Source organism: Petromyzon marinus, chromosome 23, assembly GCF_048934315.1.
Source record: "Petromyzon marinus isolate PM22_M1 ecotype Great Lakes invasive population chromosome 23, UKy_Petmar_22M1.pri1.0, whole genome shotgun sequence".
In the NCBI taxonomy this organism is placed as follows: Eukaryota; Metazoa; Chordata; class Hyperoartia; order Petromyzontiformes; family Petromyzontidae; genus Petromyzon; species Petromyzon marinus.
In genome coordinates, this window is record NC_133689.1 from 3128227 (window position 1) to 3145830 (window position 17604).

At 50.9% G+C, this 17604-nt stretch overlaps 1 protein-coding gene across 1 annotated transcript; it reads left to right on the top strand.

Annotated features, from left to right (window-relative positions):
- The first annotated feature begins 1262 nt into the window (after positions 1 to 1262).
- LOC116945190 (growth/differentiation factor 6-A) lies at positions 1263 to 15707 on the top strand. Its single transcript, XM_032959439.2, has 2 exons — positions 1263 to 2391; positions 11134 to 15707. Exons 1-2 carry the CDS (start codon positions 1680 to 1682, stop codon positions 12318 to 12320), a joined length of 1899 nt encoding a protein of 632 aa, XP_032815330.2. The 5' UTR covers positions 1263 to 1679; the 3' UTR covers positions 12321 to 15707.
- The last annotated feature ends 1897 nt before the right edge of the window (positions 15708 to 17604 follow it).

The window sequence follows — 17604 nt, forward strand, 5'->3', positions numbered from 1 at the left end:
GCTAAATGGGCGCGGCACCGGCTAGAGAAGAGATGGAGTGATGTGGTACAGGAGGACGTGGAGCTGAGTGGACTTGCCGATGACTGGAACCAGCGTTGTCAAGATCGGCCTCTGTGGAGGAGGCTCGTGAAGGACGCTACTGAGCAGTTGGAGGCAGTCGCCCTCCAACAACAACGGAGGGCGGAGGAGCGCCGCTCACAACACCAAGCAGAGCGCCGGGCGGCTAAAACATAGCAAGTTGGCACAGTAGGGGGCACAGGTGGTGCATTGGCACTCATCTCAGTCAGTCGACCCATGACACTTGGGTTTGCCCCGTGACCTCCTGCTGGGGGGCGTTCGACACTTCACCTGGCCGTTCCGTGCACGTAGCCTGGCACAAGCGCCGTGGTGATGTCACCGCCACTTAGTGGCGAATGGCGGTTGTTGTTGTTGTTGTTATTATAGGCACTGTGGGCAGTGCCCTGAGAACGATTGCTTAAGGGCGCTTGATACGTTTAACTTATAATTACATCACATTCAATGAATCTCCTACACCCATTAACCAACTGGCACGGACCAGCCTGGTCCAGGGATAGAGCGTTGCCCCCTTGCACGCCTGTGTTTTTTCCGGTTTCCTCCCTGCTTGTATAAACACTCAACATTTCGATTTACAACATTTCGATTTCAACATTTATTGGCTGACAGCATCTTGAAATTAAAAAACGCCAAAACGAGGAGTTCCCCCATAAAGCCTGGAACAGACTGCAGAGGCAAGTGTTGTTAGCGAGTAGCAGCTACAGTATGAAGGTGCCGGCACACGAGGGGGTGGGGTTGCCAGCCCCACGCCCCGACCGCCTTTGTCTCCCCAGTGGAGATGTTTGACGCACCACACCGAGTACTCATTTTAGTCCGAGTCGACCTAGACGAGGCGCATGACTGGTTCAGATAATAATCGTCGCTGGTGTTGTCCGTGAGCCGGAATCGAACTCGGGTCGCCGCTTAACACTACCGCCAGGTTCGTAGCGCACGCGTACACACACGTGCACGCGTACACACGATACAAACGAGTGCAAGTTTCGGTTGCTATCGTGAAACCATGAAGCGAGACAAAACCGTGTCAGAGAGGGCTTGCCCCCCCCCCGCCTTCTCTCCCCCCCCCCTTCCAACTTCACCACTCCCTCCGACTCTCCCACACTCTCGCTCGCTCGCTCACCTCCCTCCCCGAACACGGCCAATCCTACAGCGGGACCCCCCCCCCCCTAGCCCGCCCGCCACCTCCAAGCAAACACGACTCGGCTGCCAGTCGACCTAAGAGCACTCACGCACGGAGGCCCACCGCCGTCCCGATATCGCTCTCAGCGTGCGCTGGGGTTCTGCCCAAAACAACTGTCGTCAAATTGGGGTTTTAAACCAAAAAAAAATGTGCTCTTAATTGTCGACGTTAATTGGTTTTAGTGCGATCGGTCCTGCACGTGGCTTCACCTATTTACGGAACCTCTTGTAGATTATAACGACGATAAACGACGAACGACATCGTCGGAGGAGTGGATGATGTCGCGTTGTATGACGAGCCAATTGACGGGACTTGCGCAATGAGTGGCGAGTGAGTGGGATGTGAACGCGCTGAATGAATGAACGAATCAGTGGCCGTTGGTAAGTGAGCAGCGGATGACTGAATGAATGAGTAGAAGCATTCGACCATGCGTGCGCACTCGCCGCCCCTGATGATGCTCATGTTGCTGATGCCCTGGGGGTGGTGGCTTCACGCGGGACACGCGGCCGTCACGAGGGGACACGGGACGGCTCGCATCGGGGCGGAGACGTGGGACGAGCCCCACGGCAGAGCGGACGAATCTCGCTCGGGAGACGACGGCGCGAAGGCACGGGACGGGTCACGCGCGGGCACGACGGAGACGCGCGGTGATGCCGCTGATGCCGGTGGTGCTGGTGCTGGTGGTTCTCTTAGCGGAGACGACGACGTCGCGGAGACGCACGGTGGCTCACGCGGAGCGGACGTCTCGCACAGAGGGGACGACCCGGAGGCACGGGCTGCTGTCTCGCGCCGAGGGGACAGCATCGAGAGCGGGGATGAGTCTCACCCGGACACCGCCCGGACGCGCGGTGGCTCACGCGGAGAAGACAGAATTGGCACACGGGACGGCGCGCACGCGCGACGCGTACGGGGGGGCATGGCAGGACACGTCCCGTACAGAGGGCACCTCCCTCTCGACAGAGCCCACGGCGCGCACAGGGGCCACGGCAACGACACGTCGCCCGTGGTGGTGCTGCCGGAGTACATGGTGTCTCTGTACCGCACTCTGTCCGTGGCCGAGAACCTGGGACTCAACGGGAGCCTCTCTCGCAAGGGCACGGACGCGAACACGGTGACCGGATTCGTGGACAAGGGGCACGGTGAGGGGGACACATCGTCACCATCATCCTCATCATCGTCACCATTATCGTCATCCTCAGCACCAGTCATCATCACTATAATCATCGTCATCACTATAACTTTCCTAAGCATCATCACCATCATTGTGCTCATCATCGCCACCTCCATCATCATCCCACTCACCTGTGTGTATGTCTCTCTGTCGGGTATGATGTGTAAGGCGCGTGTGTTGGCTATCTGTGTGTACTGCATAGGCTATGCGTGTGTGCATGCTATATGTGTGTGTGTTAGTTATGCTTGTGTGTAATTTGTGTCTATGTGTAGGCTGTGTGTATAGGCTATGTGTGTGTAGGCTATGTGAGTGTAGGCTATGTGTGTGTAGGCTATGTGTGTCGGCTAGGTGTGTGTAGGCTATGTGCGTAGGTTATGTGTGTGTAGGTTACGTGTGGGTTATGTGTGTGTGTGAAGGCTATGTTTGTGTAGGTTATGTGTGTGTAGGCTATGTGTATGTGTGCAGGATATGTGTGTTTTTAGGCTATGTGTGTGTAGGCTACGTGTGTGTGTAGGCTATGTGTGTGTAGGTTATGTGTGTGTAGGTTATGTGTGGGCTATGTGTGTGTGTGTAGGCTATGTGTGTAGGTTATGTGTGGGCTGTGTGTAGGCTCTGTGTGTGTAGGCTATGTGTGTGTAGGCTATGTGTATGTGTGCAGGCTACGTGTGTGTGTAGGCTGTGTGTGTGTGTGTGTAGGCTATGTGTGTGTAGGCTATGTGTGTGTGTAGGCTATGTGTGTGTGTAGCCTATGTAAACTGTGACTGGCAAGGAACACGATGACGGAATCGCCAATACACGGTCATCACGACCATCTCCATCCAACACGCGAGTGTGGGATGGAGATGGCCACCCACCCCCCTCGTGTGCCGTGCCGCCCTTCACAGATGTTCCTCGCTAACAGCACTTGCCCCAACAGTCTGTTAAGGCTACACGGGGGATCTTTGTTTGTGTGTGTGCGTCTGGAGAGCGGTAGTGTAGCGATCAGGGCACTGCGTTCTCTGCATGCACCAGATCACTCAAAGGCAAGACCTTCATTTAGGACTTGCTTTCTATCACAGACGTTCCACCTGCCTCAGTCGATTCTTACCATCAACGTGTACATTTAACACGCGACCAAACATTACGCAAGAGTCATAATTGATTGGTTTGCGTGAGATGGCGTGAGTAAAACGTGTGTCGTACAGCCTCCTCCATCCGACAAGGCCAATTCATAAAGTTGCCACGTGATGAACAAACGTGGCCGACTGATTAAACTAAACACATTCTTTGACATCTATTTTACCAGGCAAGGCCCACTGAGCGATGTAGTTTGTTTTTCAGAAGCGACCTGGCCACAAATGGCTCGACGAAGTGGCTTATCACGTGGACATTTATAGCAGCCCAATACTGTGAACGGGTGTTTGCTAAATGTGGAGGGAAAAACTGGAGGACCCGGAGAAAAATTCACGCGACCACGGGGAGAGAGACACGCAAATTCCAAATACACAGCAGCAGGCATCGTTAAGCCCGGGATCGAACCCACGACCTCCTGTATACCAGGCGAGGTAGTTAACATCTCCTAGCCACCGTGATGATGATGAGAGAGAGAGAGACACGCAACTCCAAATACACAGCAGGCATCGTCAGGGCCGGGATCGAACCCACGACCTCCTGTATACCAGGCGAGGTAGTTAACATCTGGCCACCGTGGCGCTTAAGTAGCACTGCCGGTAGTTCTAGATTTGAAGCTTTCGTGACTGCAAGGATCCATACTCTTTGGTTCTATTCGGTAAAGTCACGTAAAAAACAACAAAAAATTCACGACGTTTCGGCCACAACACAAGTGGCCTTCATCAGGTGAAGGGACCAGACTGTCTAGAGGACAGCGCTGGAGTGTTTTTTACGTGACTTTACCGAATAGAACCAAAGAGTATACTGCCGGTAGTGTTGTTGTTGCTGATGTTGGAGATGGATCCAGGCACAACATTTAACCATCGCAATGCTTCAGAGACAGTTGCCCGGCCATTTTACAAAAGGGAGACCCGTGACGGTGCGAGAGCGCAGCAGTGATAACAAACACCGCCACCCCCCCTTCCCCTCCTATTAGCACGGTTGGCTAGTACGGTGCGAAATAAGTTCAACATACATACATTATGCAATAACGTCTGACACACGTGGTTGCTTTATTTTTTTTACTAAGAACCTTTATTCGGACACAACACTCTTCCTTGGCCCGGACTTGGGATCTCGACACGCGAACTTTGTCTCCTCCTCTTCAAGCGTCCCCTTCCGCTGTATCCTCTCCTATATCCCTCGAGCCACCCTTTCTGGAAGGTTCGCTCACCCCACAATTCCTCTCGGCCAATCTCCTTCCTCCTCCTCTTCCAACGATTTCCAACCGTCTCCCCCGTCAGTCAACCCTCGTTTAACCGCCTTCTACGTTTTAATTTCTCCCCCCAATCGTTTCAATTCTCTGTTCTTAGCCAATATTCTTTGAGGTCTCCCTGCACCAATCAGAGGCCTTGACACCCCTTACCGATTGTCCGTTTGCACGTGCCAGGCAAGTCGGTCTATTGTCACGGTCATTACGAATGCAACATAAGAGACGTACGTACGACATTCATGAATGTTGCCGAGAACGAGTACAGCCAGGGGGTACTCAAGGAACGGTGTCACAAATAACGAAGGAGTTCATCTTCTTGGTTATTTCAGTAAAGTCACGTAGAATGAGAATAAAACAATAAAACAAAATAAGACAATAAAATTCTCACGACGTTTCGGCCACAACACAATTGTTCCTTCACCTGAAGAAGACTACTTGTGTTGTGGCCGAAACGTCGTGAGAATTGTATTGTCTTATTTTGTTTTATTGTTTTATTCTCATTCTACGTGATTTTACCGAAAGAATCAAGAAGATGAATCCTTGCAGTCACGAAAGCTTTAAATCGAAACGAAGGAGTTATTTAACAGTCGTAAACGAAACGAACGCCAATATTACAACAAAAACAGCAGCAACTAAAATGGGAGTCAAACGTAACACGAGAGCTAGATGCGCCAGAAACAAAAAGTTCGGTACAGCCGCAAGAAAGTTACATCTGTTAGACCCAACAGTGACGTGAACACACGCGAATCGAACGGAGACATTGCAAACCGCGTGTGTCAGAAACAAAAAGTTCGGTAAAGGCACAAGAAAGTTACATCTGTTAGACCCAACAGTGACATGAGCACACGCGAATCGAATGGAGGCATTGCGAACCGCGTGTGTCAGAGAAAACAATTAGGTACAGGTGCAAGTAAGCGGTGTGTCGCGACAGTTTGTGTGTCGCGACAGTTTAATGACAAGATATTCATTTCTCGTTCGATATTTTCTCTCTCGTAATATTGCTGTATATATGATGGTTTGGAGTCAGGATTATCAGCATAAGGCACTACAACTAGATCACAATGCATGCCAATATCCCAAATAACCCCTTTATTGATGTTATCCTACATATATAATGCAATGAACATGTTTATGGATTATCGTGAGGCGGGATGGATGTGAAATTGATAAACAAACCAAATTCCCGGAACCATATTCCGGGCTGTTCCGGCTGAAATTAAACGCCGTCAGTGGCCCAAAGAGTGACCGACGTAGATAGTAAGAAGAAGGTTTCACATAGAAGAAGACGACCTGATGGTGATGATGGTGATGATGGTGATGATGGTGATGATGGTGATGGTGATGATGGTGATGATGGTGATGATGGTGATGATGGTGATGATGGTCATGGTGATGATGGTGATGATGATGGTGATGATGATGGTGGTGATGATGGTGATGATGGTGATGATGATGATGGTGATGATGGTGATGATGATGGTGATGATGATGGTGATGATGGTGATGATGGTGATGATGATGGTGATGATGATGGTGATGATGGTGATGATGGTGATGATGATGGTGATGATGGTGATAATGGTGATGATGATGGTGATAATGGTGATGATGATGGTGATGATGGTGATGATGATGGTGATGATGATGATTTGGGACACCCCATGTATAGCATGGAGAACAACAGGAATATTAAAAGCGTGTTGCTGTTGTTAGGAAATAAATGTAAGCAACCGGAGAGAGAGAGAGGGGAAGAACTCGCAGAGAACGGCTTGACGATGATGGCGACATCACAGGAGATTGGTGCCAGAAATATGTGGCCACTTCTTGAGCTCATTAGCACAAAAGACAGAGAGGAAAGTGGAAACTACAAATAACTAAATGTGGCAGTGGACACCTACTGCGGTTTAACTGCCCGAGGATCGTGATGATGATGATGAGGAATGACGCATCGATTATCAATCGATTAATACCGATTTCTAATTCTCGAAATGCACGCACAGGACGATAAGTCACACGTGTTATGGGGATCGATGCGTTGAAAGTTTGGGTAAATTATTACGCCCACGATATGCTGTTACATTTAGGCCAACGGAGTGCACAGCAAAGCTGCACAGATGTGAAATACAACCAAAGATGGTAAAAAAAAAACTTGACAAAAAATTTGACGAAGATTTTACTATAAAAAGACGGAAAATAGATAAAACAATATACAAAAAAATGGACAAAATAGACAAAACATTTACAAAAAATAGACGATTTTTAAAAAAATAGACTAAAAACAGACAAAGTTTATTATGAAAAAATAAACGAAACATTTGGAGAAAAAATAGACAAAAGAATTAAATAGAAAAAAACACGAAAAATTTTACCTTTTTTTTTACAAAAATGACAAAATATATATTTTTTAAAAAGTACGAAAATTTTGAGAAAAAAGATAAATTACATTTTTTACGAAAAAATAGACGAAAAAATTACAACCCCCCCCCCCCCCCCCACCGAAATGTACGAATTGTTAAACGAAATAGCAGTGGCGAACCGCTACAATTGGCTCTTTCACCGGCAGGCGATTGGAATCGCCGCACCGATGTGGGAAAATAAATAACATGTTGATTTTTAAAGAAAATAGCTTCGTGGAATGTGATCTCAGTGGGGTGATAACCAGACTCAGGTGACTGCCAACAAACACAGTACTACAAACACATTTGTTTTTATAAGTAAGCTTTCAACACCGATGTTGTGATTCACAATGACTTTATTTCGTGTGAGATCGTCTTGTAGTGGATAATGACATTCATTTGTATTACTGTAAACCCTCCACCACCCGACAGCCAATCAAATAAAGTTGTCACATCACGGCAAATATCAGAACCGGGATATTTATTCATACTGGAGGAATTCGATGAGCTATAAAGCGCGTTCCCACAATAAGTTATTCACGGTAAATCATACACAAGAGTTGTTCAATGGGTTTTCTATTTTACGTGATTATTTATACACTGGGACGTTAACGGCACGTGAAAACTCGGTAACAATCAAACACAGGCGGCTGGATTGCCCCACAGATACTGTATACAACGGCAAAGATCCCCCGTATAGCCTTAACAGACTGTAGGGGCAAGTGCTGTTAGCGAGCACCTATGAAGGCCGGCACAGCACACGACTGGGTGGGTGGCCAGCAGCACCACGCCCGGCCGCCTTTGTCTCCCTAGTGACGACGTTTACACACCGCACCAGGTACTAATTTGAAGCTGAGTAGACCTAGGGGAGGCCCAGGACCGGTTGAGATATTCGTAACTGGTGTTGGCCGTCAACGGGAATCGAACTCGGGTTTCCAGGTTCGTAGCGCAGTGTGCTAGCACCGCTACACTATTGCTCCCCACACATACAAACACGCACGCACGCACGCAACCCATTTTGATCTGAGCGCATTATTTTCTCACAAAAAATGTCCCCACTGGACAAGATGACCGGTAAATCGAATTCTCGAAAACGGTTACCGGTTTGACCGGCCATTGCTTAGCGACCCTGGTAAATACACACAGTCCACTATCAGCAGCCTTTTGTAACTTTACGAAGTTTCACGGCACCGAAAAAATTGACTATCTCCCCTTTGTCTAAAGGTGTATTCTATCCCGTTAGGGAAGACTGCAATATATTTACACAGTATATATGTGTACTACATTGATGGTGGAGTGGTGGCACACAGTGGTTAGCCCACTGCACGATGGAGCGGGCACGTCTGACATCAGTGGCGAATCATATCTGTATCTGCCCCCCCTCCTCCCGCTGCCCACCTATGCCAATGCATTAAACATACACTGACCTAGCGTGGTGAAGTTTGGTCAAACAACATTCATGGACCATCGTGACGTGGGTTCAGTGGCCATTCATCCATTAGTGGGATCTACATCAAATGGCGAATTCGTGTCATTCGCATTGTCACTGAATTTAGGCGGCTCTTAACTCCATCAGCAATTAAATGCTCTGGGTCAACTTTTCTCAACCAAATCCTTTGATTAAACCAGATCGGAGCCCGCTGAGACCCACTGTGTGTCTCTCTCACGAAGCGTGCCTTGCCGTATCTTAGCCACACTGTTGTACCGTGGTCTTTGCGCTTAATAAGTCAACACCCCGTTGAAAATCTCAAGTTGGACTCTATCGGTTACTGGATTCCGGTCCACCCCTAAACCGCATCCACTGCACAAACCGTGGCGGCAGCAGCAGCAGATGCGGTTGCTACCTGATTGTGCACAAATTGAAAATGACAAAACTCTGCAGTAGTCGTGGTGCGACCGCGGTCATCCAGAAGAGACGCCGTGCAGCGTGTCACGACGACGCAACGCCCCGACCCGCAAATGCGAAGGAGACATCGCAGTGACGACGACGACGACGACGTCGCTGCGATGACGATGCACCGCTCCGCTGCCTCCTGACGCGGTTATCACGGCTCAGGCCACGTGTATGTGAAATTGAAGTCGTTGCCTCGCATCGACATCATCAGCCGTACGAACGAAGAAGGAACACGCTGCTGTATTGACATTGTCAACGTCGTCATCATCAGCCGTGGTCAATCCACTGCTGGATGAATACCTTCTCCAAGCCACCGCCGCCCCAGCAACCGCTCACGATCCTGCGATTACGTGACAATCTCCCCAGCACCTGCACGCAAAGTGATTTAATCGTTCCATCTCCCGAGTGGATGTACTTCTGACGCGTTCCATTTCTTGGCTGCCACTCCGTTATTAATCTCGGCCATCGTGACTTTCTCGAGCCGGATGACTTCGTTATTATCCCGCTTTACGTTCTCTAATCCACGTGCTCCTCTTTCTGTCTCACACACAACGGAATCATCATCATCATCACAGATTCATACATCCAACACAAATGCAGGAATCCTCCTGAAAACGAATTGAGGCGAAGGAATTGAGGGTTCTGCTGTTGAGCTCTTCACTTTAAAATGTTTCAGCCAACTATTGATGAGTGTTTTTATTATTATTATACAAGTGGGAGGAAACCGGAGCACTCGGACAAAACCCCACGCGCACGACGGGGGGGCGGGGGGTGGGGGTAGCAACACTCCGTCTCCGTACCGATGGAAACGGATGGCGATCAGTCCACTTGCTGCAATGCCTTCTGGTGGCGAGCCAGAGTACGGCGCCTCGTCGACGCCCCACGGGGAAGGAAGTTGCGCAACATCAGTGTGTGTGTGTGGTGATGCACCAACCCCTCGCTGTTGCCTCCACTGGGTTACAGGCAGCCACGTGCAGCATAGCCACACATGCCCGCCTTTAGAAGGAGCCCTTCTGAGAGCAGTGGTGGGAGCGAGAAATTGCAGAGGCTGCGCCTTTACCTTCACATTTACCTCCGAGAGTGCGATCGCCGTTCCGCAAAGCGTTTTGGTCTCCGTGTGGCTGTACGCTGCTGCCAGGCTGTGTGGTGCAGTGGGGAGCGGTGGCGCCGCGGTTAGCGCGAATTCGATTCCCGCTCACGGCCGCCAACACCGGTGACGATTTATCTGAACCGGTCCTGGGCGTCCCCTAGGTCGACTCAGCCTCAAATGAATACCAGGTGCGCTGCGTACACATCGCCACTGGGGAGACAAAGGCGGCCGGGCGTGGTGCTGGCCATCCACCCCCTCGTGTGCTGTGGCGGAACTTGATAGGTGTTTCCCGCTAACAGCACTTGCCCCAATAGTATTTCCAGGCTATACGGGGGGTCTTTGTCTTTGTGTGTATTCAGTACTTTTTTACGAACAGTTATTTATTCAAATTGCAATGTTCGCATATATCCTCCGATCGTCTCTAGATATGTGCCATGAAGAAGGGCCATTGCCCGAACCGTTCCCCATTATATATGTGTGTGTATGTTGTTGTGTTTTGTGAAAGCGCTGTGCCTCTGGATGTGGCTGATCGTGTGCGGTGACGTCCGTGTGTGTGATGCTGTGTTGTGTCACTCTCCCAAAACCACGTACACACGCACACCTACACACACCTACACACACACACCTACACACACACATACATACCCTAACCATTACAAAGTCAAAGATCCCCCATATAGCCTTAACAGACTGTAGGGGCAAGTGCTGTTAGCGAGCACCTATGAAGGCCGGAACGGTACACGAGGGGGTGGGTGGCCAGCACCACGCCCGACCGCCTTTGTCTCCCTAGTGGCGATGTTTATACACCGCACCAGGTACTCATTTGAGGCTGATTCGACCTAGTGGAGTCCCAGGACCGGTTCAGATAATCGTCACTGGTGTTGGCCGTGAGCGGGAAGCGAACCCGCGTCGCCGGGTTCGTAGCGCAGCGCGCTAACCACTACACCACCGCTCCCCCCACCGCCCAGGCGCGCTGGCCCCCGGGCTCACGCAGCGCTACGTCTTCGACGTCTCGGCGCTGTCGGCTCACGACTCGTTGGTGGACGTGGAGCTCCGTCTCCTGCGGCGCCCGCCGGAGGCGTCGCGCCGCGATCTCTCTCGCGGGGGGCTCTACCACCTCAGCGTGTGGGGGTGCAGGGCCGACTCCGCACCCCCACACCGCGGCGACGGCGGTGGGGGGGGAGGCGCCCCCCTCGACTCTCGAACCATCGACGTCCTCGACTGGCAGTACCCGCGCTGGGAGGTGTTCGACGTGAGGAGGTCGCTGCTGGCGGGCCAGGGAGCGTTTGGTGGTGGTGCTGGTGGTGCACATCGATCCGCAACTGAGCTGTGTTTGGAGCTCGAGGCGGTGTCGGACCGATCCTCGGCTCGCGTGGACGTGGCCGAGTTGGGCTTCTCTCGACAGGGACGCGACGCGGAGCGCAGCGCGCTCCTCGTGGTGTTCAGCCGCGGGCTGCGGCGCACGGACAACCTCTTCAGCAAGATCCGCGAGAGGATCAAGCCGTCCAGGAGGCAGCAGCAGCACAACAACAATCGTCAGAAGGACCACCACCACCATCAGCAGCAACAGCATCAACATCATCATCAGCACAGCAACAATCGTCAGCAGCATCTCCGTCACCACCCTCACCACCACCACCACCGCCAGCACGCCACAGACGAGGCGAATGCTCGCGCTCGCCGCGGCAGGAGGATGACCGTCCCCGGTCGCGGTGGTGGCGGTGGTGGTGGCGGTGGTGGTGGTGGTGGCGCGTCTCCCAAGGGCGGCGGCGCGTCTCAGGCCTCGCCCGGCGGGGTCCCGGCGCGTCGCTCCTCCTCCTCTTCGTCCTCCTCGTCCCGCTCGCGCTGCGGCCGCAGGCAGCTGCGGGTGAACTTCAAGGAGCTGGGCTGGGACGACTGGATCATCGCGCCGCTCGACTACGACGCGTACCTGTGCGAGGGCGCGTGTGACTTCCCGCTGCGCTCGCACCTCGAGCCCACCAACCACGCCATCATCCAGACGCTGCTCAACTCGCTCGAGCCCGACGCCACGCCGGCCAGCTGCTGCGTACCCACCAAGCTGAGCCCCATCAGCATCCTGTACATCGACGCGGGCAACAACGTCGTGTACAAGCAGTACGAGGGCATGGTGGTGGAGGCGTGCGGCTGTAGGTAGCCCGGTTCGAGCCGAGCGTGGTGTGGGACGTGATGCGTGAAAAGCCAAAATAATCCGGAGGAGCCGTGAACTTCATGAGCAGGAGGAGGCGCTGGCGATTCGGTGCTCCCTCATTGTTTTCCGAGGTTGCCAGTCCCCGCGTCCAACATTTTTGAGAGGACCGCTTTGCTTCTCGTGCTTCGGTTGGGCAGTCCAATTCGGGTGCCCCCCGAGGGCGGTCGCACTGACCGCATCGAACCAAGGTGGTGTTGCCACCTCTCTTGGTTTTGATATTTTTTGGAGCGTCTTTTCTCTCTCTTTCTCTCTCTCTCTCCGTGATGGAGCAGCTTCTCGCCCTGCGGAAATCCGAAGAGTCGTTGGCCGGCACACGAAAAGCCTCGGTTTATATCGGTTGCGCAATAATGCACCCAGGGATTAATTTATCATCGAATATTTTAGGGGGATCGATAGTCCCCACATCCCCCCCCCCCTCCCCCCGGCTATGAACTCCGCGCCCGCCGGAACAGCAGAGTGTGATGGGGCTGGGCGTATTTCTGGAGCCCAGCGACCGGACCAGCTGTGGATTAATTGAAGCCACCACTCGTGTAGCTATCCCTGCGTGGGGTACCGTGGGACCTTCTCCTTTTGTTGTTGTTGTTGAACCTCGGCAGTGGCAATCCCAGCGCCACGTGGGGTGGCAGAGGAGGCTGGGCACCAGGAGTGGAAACCTGCGACGGTGATGGATCGGTTCGTAGCATTGGTGGTGGTGGTGGGGGGTCATGGTGTGACTGTTGAAAGAAGGTATCCCCGTGCCGCGTTGGTTCACGGGGGTTGTTTGACCATACTTCACCATTCTGGTCAAACTCGGGTTGCTGTGTTCGTAGCATCACCGCGATCGCTATTGCTGTGTGCGAGTGTCTGTGTCTTCCACCCGGATGGCCTCACCTCCAGACAGACGACTCGAGAGGTGGCTGTGGTGTTGCTATGACTATCTGTCTCCTTCATCATCATCATCATCAGTCGTCTGTCACGGTCAATCTACCGCTGGACGAAGGACACCCCAAGCCGCCGACGTCACTGCACACGCAATCCCGGCACGTAACAAGCCCCGTTCGCTCTTCTTCGCGGTTCGAATCATGTCGTCGTCGTCGTTATTATTATTATTACCCTGCAGGGTGCCGCTCCCTCTAAATCCACACCGCTCCTTCCCCCTGTTTCCCAATATAATTCCTGTATTCTTCACGACTCACAAAGCACAAGCATGCCCCATGTATAATGCCAGGTGCTGTGCAAGCGTGGGGGTGGTGGTTGTGGTTATAGGAGATGGCAGTATAGCGAGTAGGTTCGTAAGGCCATCTGTTGCAGACTGTTTGAGCATTATTGCTTCTTATCCGCGATGAGCTTTCTCCGGGCACTGCGGATTCCTTTCTTTTGATAGCAAAACAGTCCTGATTTTAATAGGCACTGGCTCCACATTCCAGTGGATGCAGCAGGACCCTCTTGAAAACTGCCTCGATGCTCAGTGACACTTTCCTGGATATATAAATGGCATTATTGTACGTACGTATGTGTGTGGAACTTCTTTCGCACCGTACTTAGCCAATCGTGCTAATCGAAGGTGCCATCATTATTATTATTATTTTACAGAGGAAATTATGTTTTGTGTTGTACTTTTCAAAAAAGTTGAAAGTCAAAGCGTTGTAACAGTCAATACGAATGGCACTAAACTTAAATTTAACAACCCTGACAAGGGCTAACCTCTGCGAACAACCACAAAGTAGTACTCATTTTATATACCGTGGGTTCACTCAGCTCTTGAGGTTATTATGTTGTTAACCAACGCCATATGCCGCGAACATACATAACACTGGGGCACGTGCTGTTAGCGAGCACCTATTAAGTGCTGCAAATGGCATACAAGGAGAGTGTCGTGTTGCCAGAATCGTGGTCAGCTGTAACTGATGTTTACATATGCCACAACATTAATTTAAGGCCGAGTCGGCCTAGGCGAGGCTCAGGATCGGTTTAGATATCACTCTCAGCTGATGTTAGCCGGCGGACAGGAGTCAAACTCAGGTTGCGGTGTGAATAGTGCAGTGTACGGACCACTTGAATTGAAGCAATTTAATTGATCAGATTTGGAGTATTGTAAAACGGAGTGAAACACCGCTCCTTCCTACCTTCCCATCTTTGTCTTTTTTTGTACACAATCCATCGGCCACACACGCGGACCTTATGGGAGTTGCATCGGTTAACTGCAAGCAAGCTCTGAACCGGTTAACTGCAAGCAAGCCCTGAACCGGTTTCGACATTCAGTGGCTCACTAGCAGAGTCAAGGATCATTTTTATTTATAGTTTTTGTTGTTGTTGTTGTCGTTGTCACTTGTTGACCCGCTCCTACTGGACACCTCCGCCTCTACTTGGGTGCCACGGTGGCGAGATGTTAACTCCCTCGCCTGGTATAGAGGAGGTCGTGGGTTCGATCCCTAGCCTGACGCTTGTATATGTGGAGTTTGCACGTTCTTCCTCGTGGTCGTGCGGATTCTTTTTCTCCGGAGCCTCCGGGGTCTCCTTCCACATTTAGAAACACGCGTTTAGAATATTTGGCCGCTATAAATGTCCACACACAGTCAGCCACTTCGATGAGTTATCTTTTGCGATAGCGAGGTCGCTTCTCAAAGCCAGCTATATAGCTCAGTGGGCCTTAACTGGTAGAATACATTTTTAAAAAAAAAATAGTTCATATTCGTAAGCTTCATAGCTCATCCAATTCCTCCTTAGCCGAAATAAAAATTCCGATAAGATATATGGAAGGGTGACGTTGTAGGGGAGGATGAGCAAGGAGACGGAAGAGGATAAAGGAGGAGGTAGGGGTGGGGGATGCGGGAACAGACGAAGAAGAGACAGGGGGTGGGGTGTGTGTGTGTGGGATAAGGCGAGGCACTAATGATAGCTCGAATGCCCGTCTAGCAACGCGTGGCATGTTAAACACACACTCGCGCGTAAGCGTCTGTACGAGAACAGAGAGGAACAAGCGAGAGAGAGGGGAGCATGCAGACGTGAACTTAAGGGACCGGCGCGTGAGTCTGGTCTGGGTAGTGAGAACATTTTTTTTGACAGAGAGCGAGCGAGAGAGAGACGGAGAGAGACACAGAGAGAGAGAGAGAGACGGAGAGAGACCGAGAGAGAGAACGAGCAGAAAAAGCGACCAGGAAGAATTTTTCAAAAGGCAAATGTAAATACATACCTCAACAAGGGATACGGAGCGAGAGAAATTACAGGGTTCGCGCGTCTTAATAGGGGAGTCAGACGGCGGAGGGAGACAAAGGTGGCTTTGGTGTTGAAGGAGGCCCGAGACGAGGGGCGGTGATGGGGGCATAGTCGAGGGAGCGTCTGGGGGGGGGGGGGGGGGGGTGAATGACTTCGGAGCTTGGTGGACTCAGCCGGCAGCCACGTCACCTTTTGTAGCAACAACACAAAAATGTTGGGATGTAAACTTTAAGAAGATGTAGGATGTCTGGAGCTCAATCTCCACCCCCCCCCCCGAGCCTGTCCCTACAGAGTAGCTGTGCAGCGTCAACAGGCCGACCGCTTCAACCACACCCCCCCCCCCCCCCCCCCATTTGGGTGATTGTTAATTGTTACATAATTAAATATGAAACGAAGACGCAGTTCTTAACAGTGTTTGAAAACAACATATATATGGTTTTAAGAGTATTAATAAATAAACAGACATTTATTTCCATTCATAATAAAGGTTTTTGGGTTAGATCGCGTTTATTTATAAATGTGTCGTAACCCTCCACCACCCAACACGGCCAATCAGCAAAGATAAGTGTCACGTTGACAAAAGACAAATAATTCACTACTTCAGCCCACCGGTGTGTTGCTGATTGGCCGTGTTGGGTGGTGGAGGGTTACGACACATTTATAAATAAACGCGATCTAACCCAAAAACCTTTATTATGAATAATATTGGTCGCGAAAGCCTACGTGTTAAACTGATTTATTTCCATGTCACCACACTTATATTTACAAAAAAATAAACGGTACATAATCAAGTTTTGTTTTTTTGGGATAGGCCTACGTAAATTGTGTGGCCACATTTGTGCCGTTATTATCCTCTCAGCACCCGACCCGATGCAGCCACACAAATTAAATCGTCACCGCGTGTCAAGAAGTTCTTCGACACACAGTTGGCCAGATCGACACGTGGCCTCATAACTCTTACCCCCCCCACGCCCCCCTCCTGAAAAAAAATCAATAATCAATCAGAACATCGGCTGTGAAAACTTGCGCATGAAGTGATACAGAGCAACGTTGGGATACATGAGCCCCTTGGGACTTCTGGACCAAAAGGCCTTCCAGGTAGGCAATTTGTTTAAGTAGCAAATTTTGGAGCGTCTTCACATTTCAAGGGTCTCATCGGTGGAGACTGACCCACTGGTGTGGTTTAAAGTTTATTTTAGTTGTTGTTTAACCAGACGAGACCTCAAGAAAGCAGTGATGAGTTTCATTTGCAAGAGTGATATAGAGGAGTAGTGGTACACTATATATTTATATAAATACATATTTTTATGTAAATATATATTACACACCTCACTGCCTCTTGCTTTTCTGTTTCGTTGTAACTTATTATTTTCTTCTTATTATTATTTTTGAGTACAGCGATTCCATCGTTGTGTGATGCATGCAAGGGGTACGGCTGGCGCAAGGGGACTGCTGTAATTACCCCTCTCTCAATATCTTTAGCATTATTGAACCGATACAAAATGTTTAGCCGGGTCCACAAACTGAGCAATCGGTTGCACGCAACTCGGTTCCACGCAATGCGCATTCGATTTGGTTGCATGGCACACTGGACGAACAATCCAGATTCCACTTTCAGAAATTGTCCCTTTCCCCACGCCCCACGCCTCTGTCCACGCAGCAGTACAAATGGGTAAAATCACAGTGAGTCGCTTGTGGTGGGGACAAAGTTTGGGTACTTCCACCTCTGCGAAGACATTTGGCCCGCATGGAAGAGTCGGTCAAAAAATGCGTTCTCGGCTCAAACGGCCGAATGTGTCTCCCCAACGTCAACAAATAGAATCAAGCAACCAACGAATCAAATCAATCTCTGGAAAACTCCCTCTTCAGTGAAGGCCCTTCCGCCCGCAGTGGCACGAGCAAGCGGCCTGTGCCCGTTACCAACGAGAAGTGTCATCTCGAGAGAGAGAGACCAGGAGGCCACACACTGCTTGCGAGGTTGCACAGAGGTGACGCTCACTCCGCCTCCGCGTTGCGCGCAGAATGTCCACACGCG

What these genes read in the sequence shown, in the direction of transcription:
- LOC116945190 (XM_032959439.2), top strand. Translation starts at nt 1,680, where the DNA reads ATGCGTGCGCACTCGCCGCCCCTGATGATGCTCATGTTGCTGATGCCC. An exon ending in ATTCGTGGACAAGGGGCACG is followed by an intron (nt 2,392 to 11,133) that starts GTGAGGGGGACA and finishes CCCACCGCCCAG; the next exon opens with GCGCGCTGGCCCCCGGGCTC.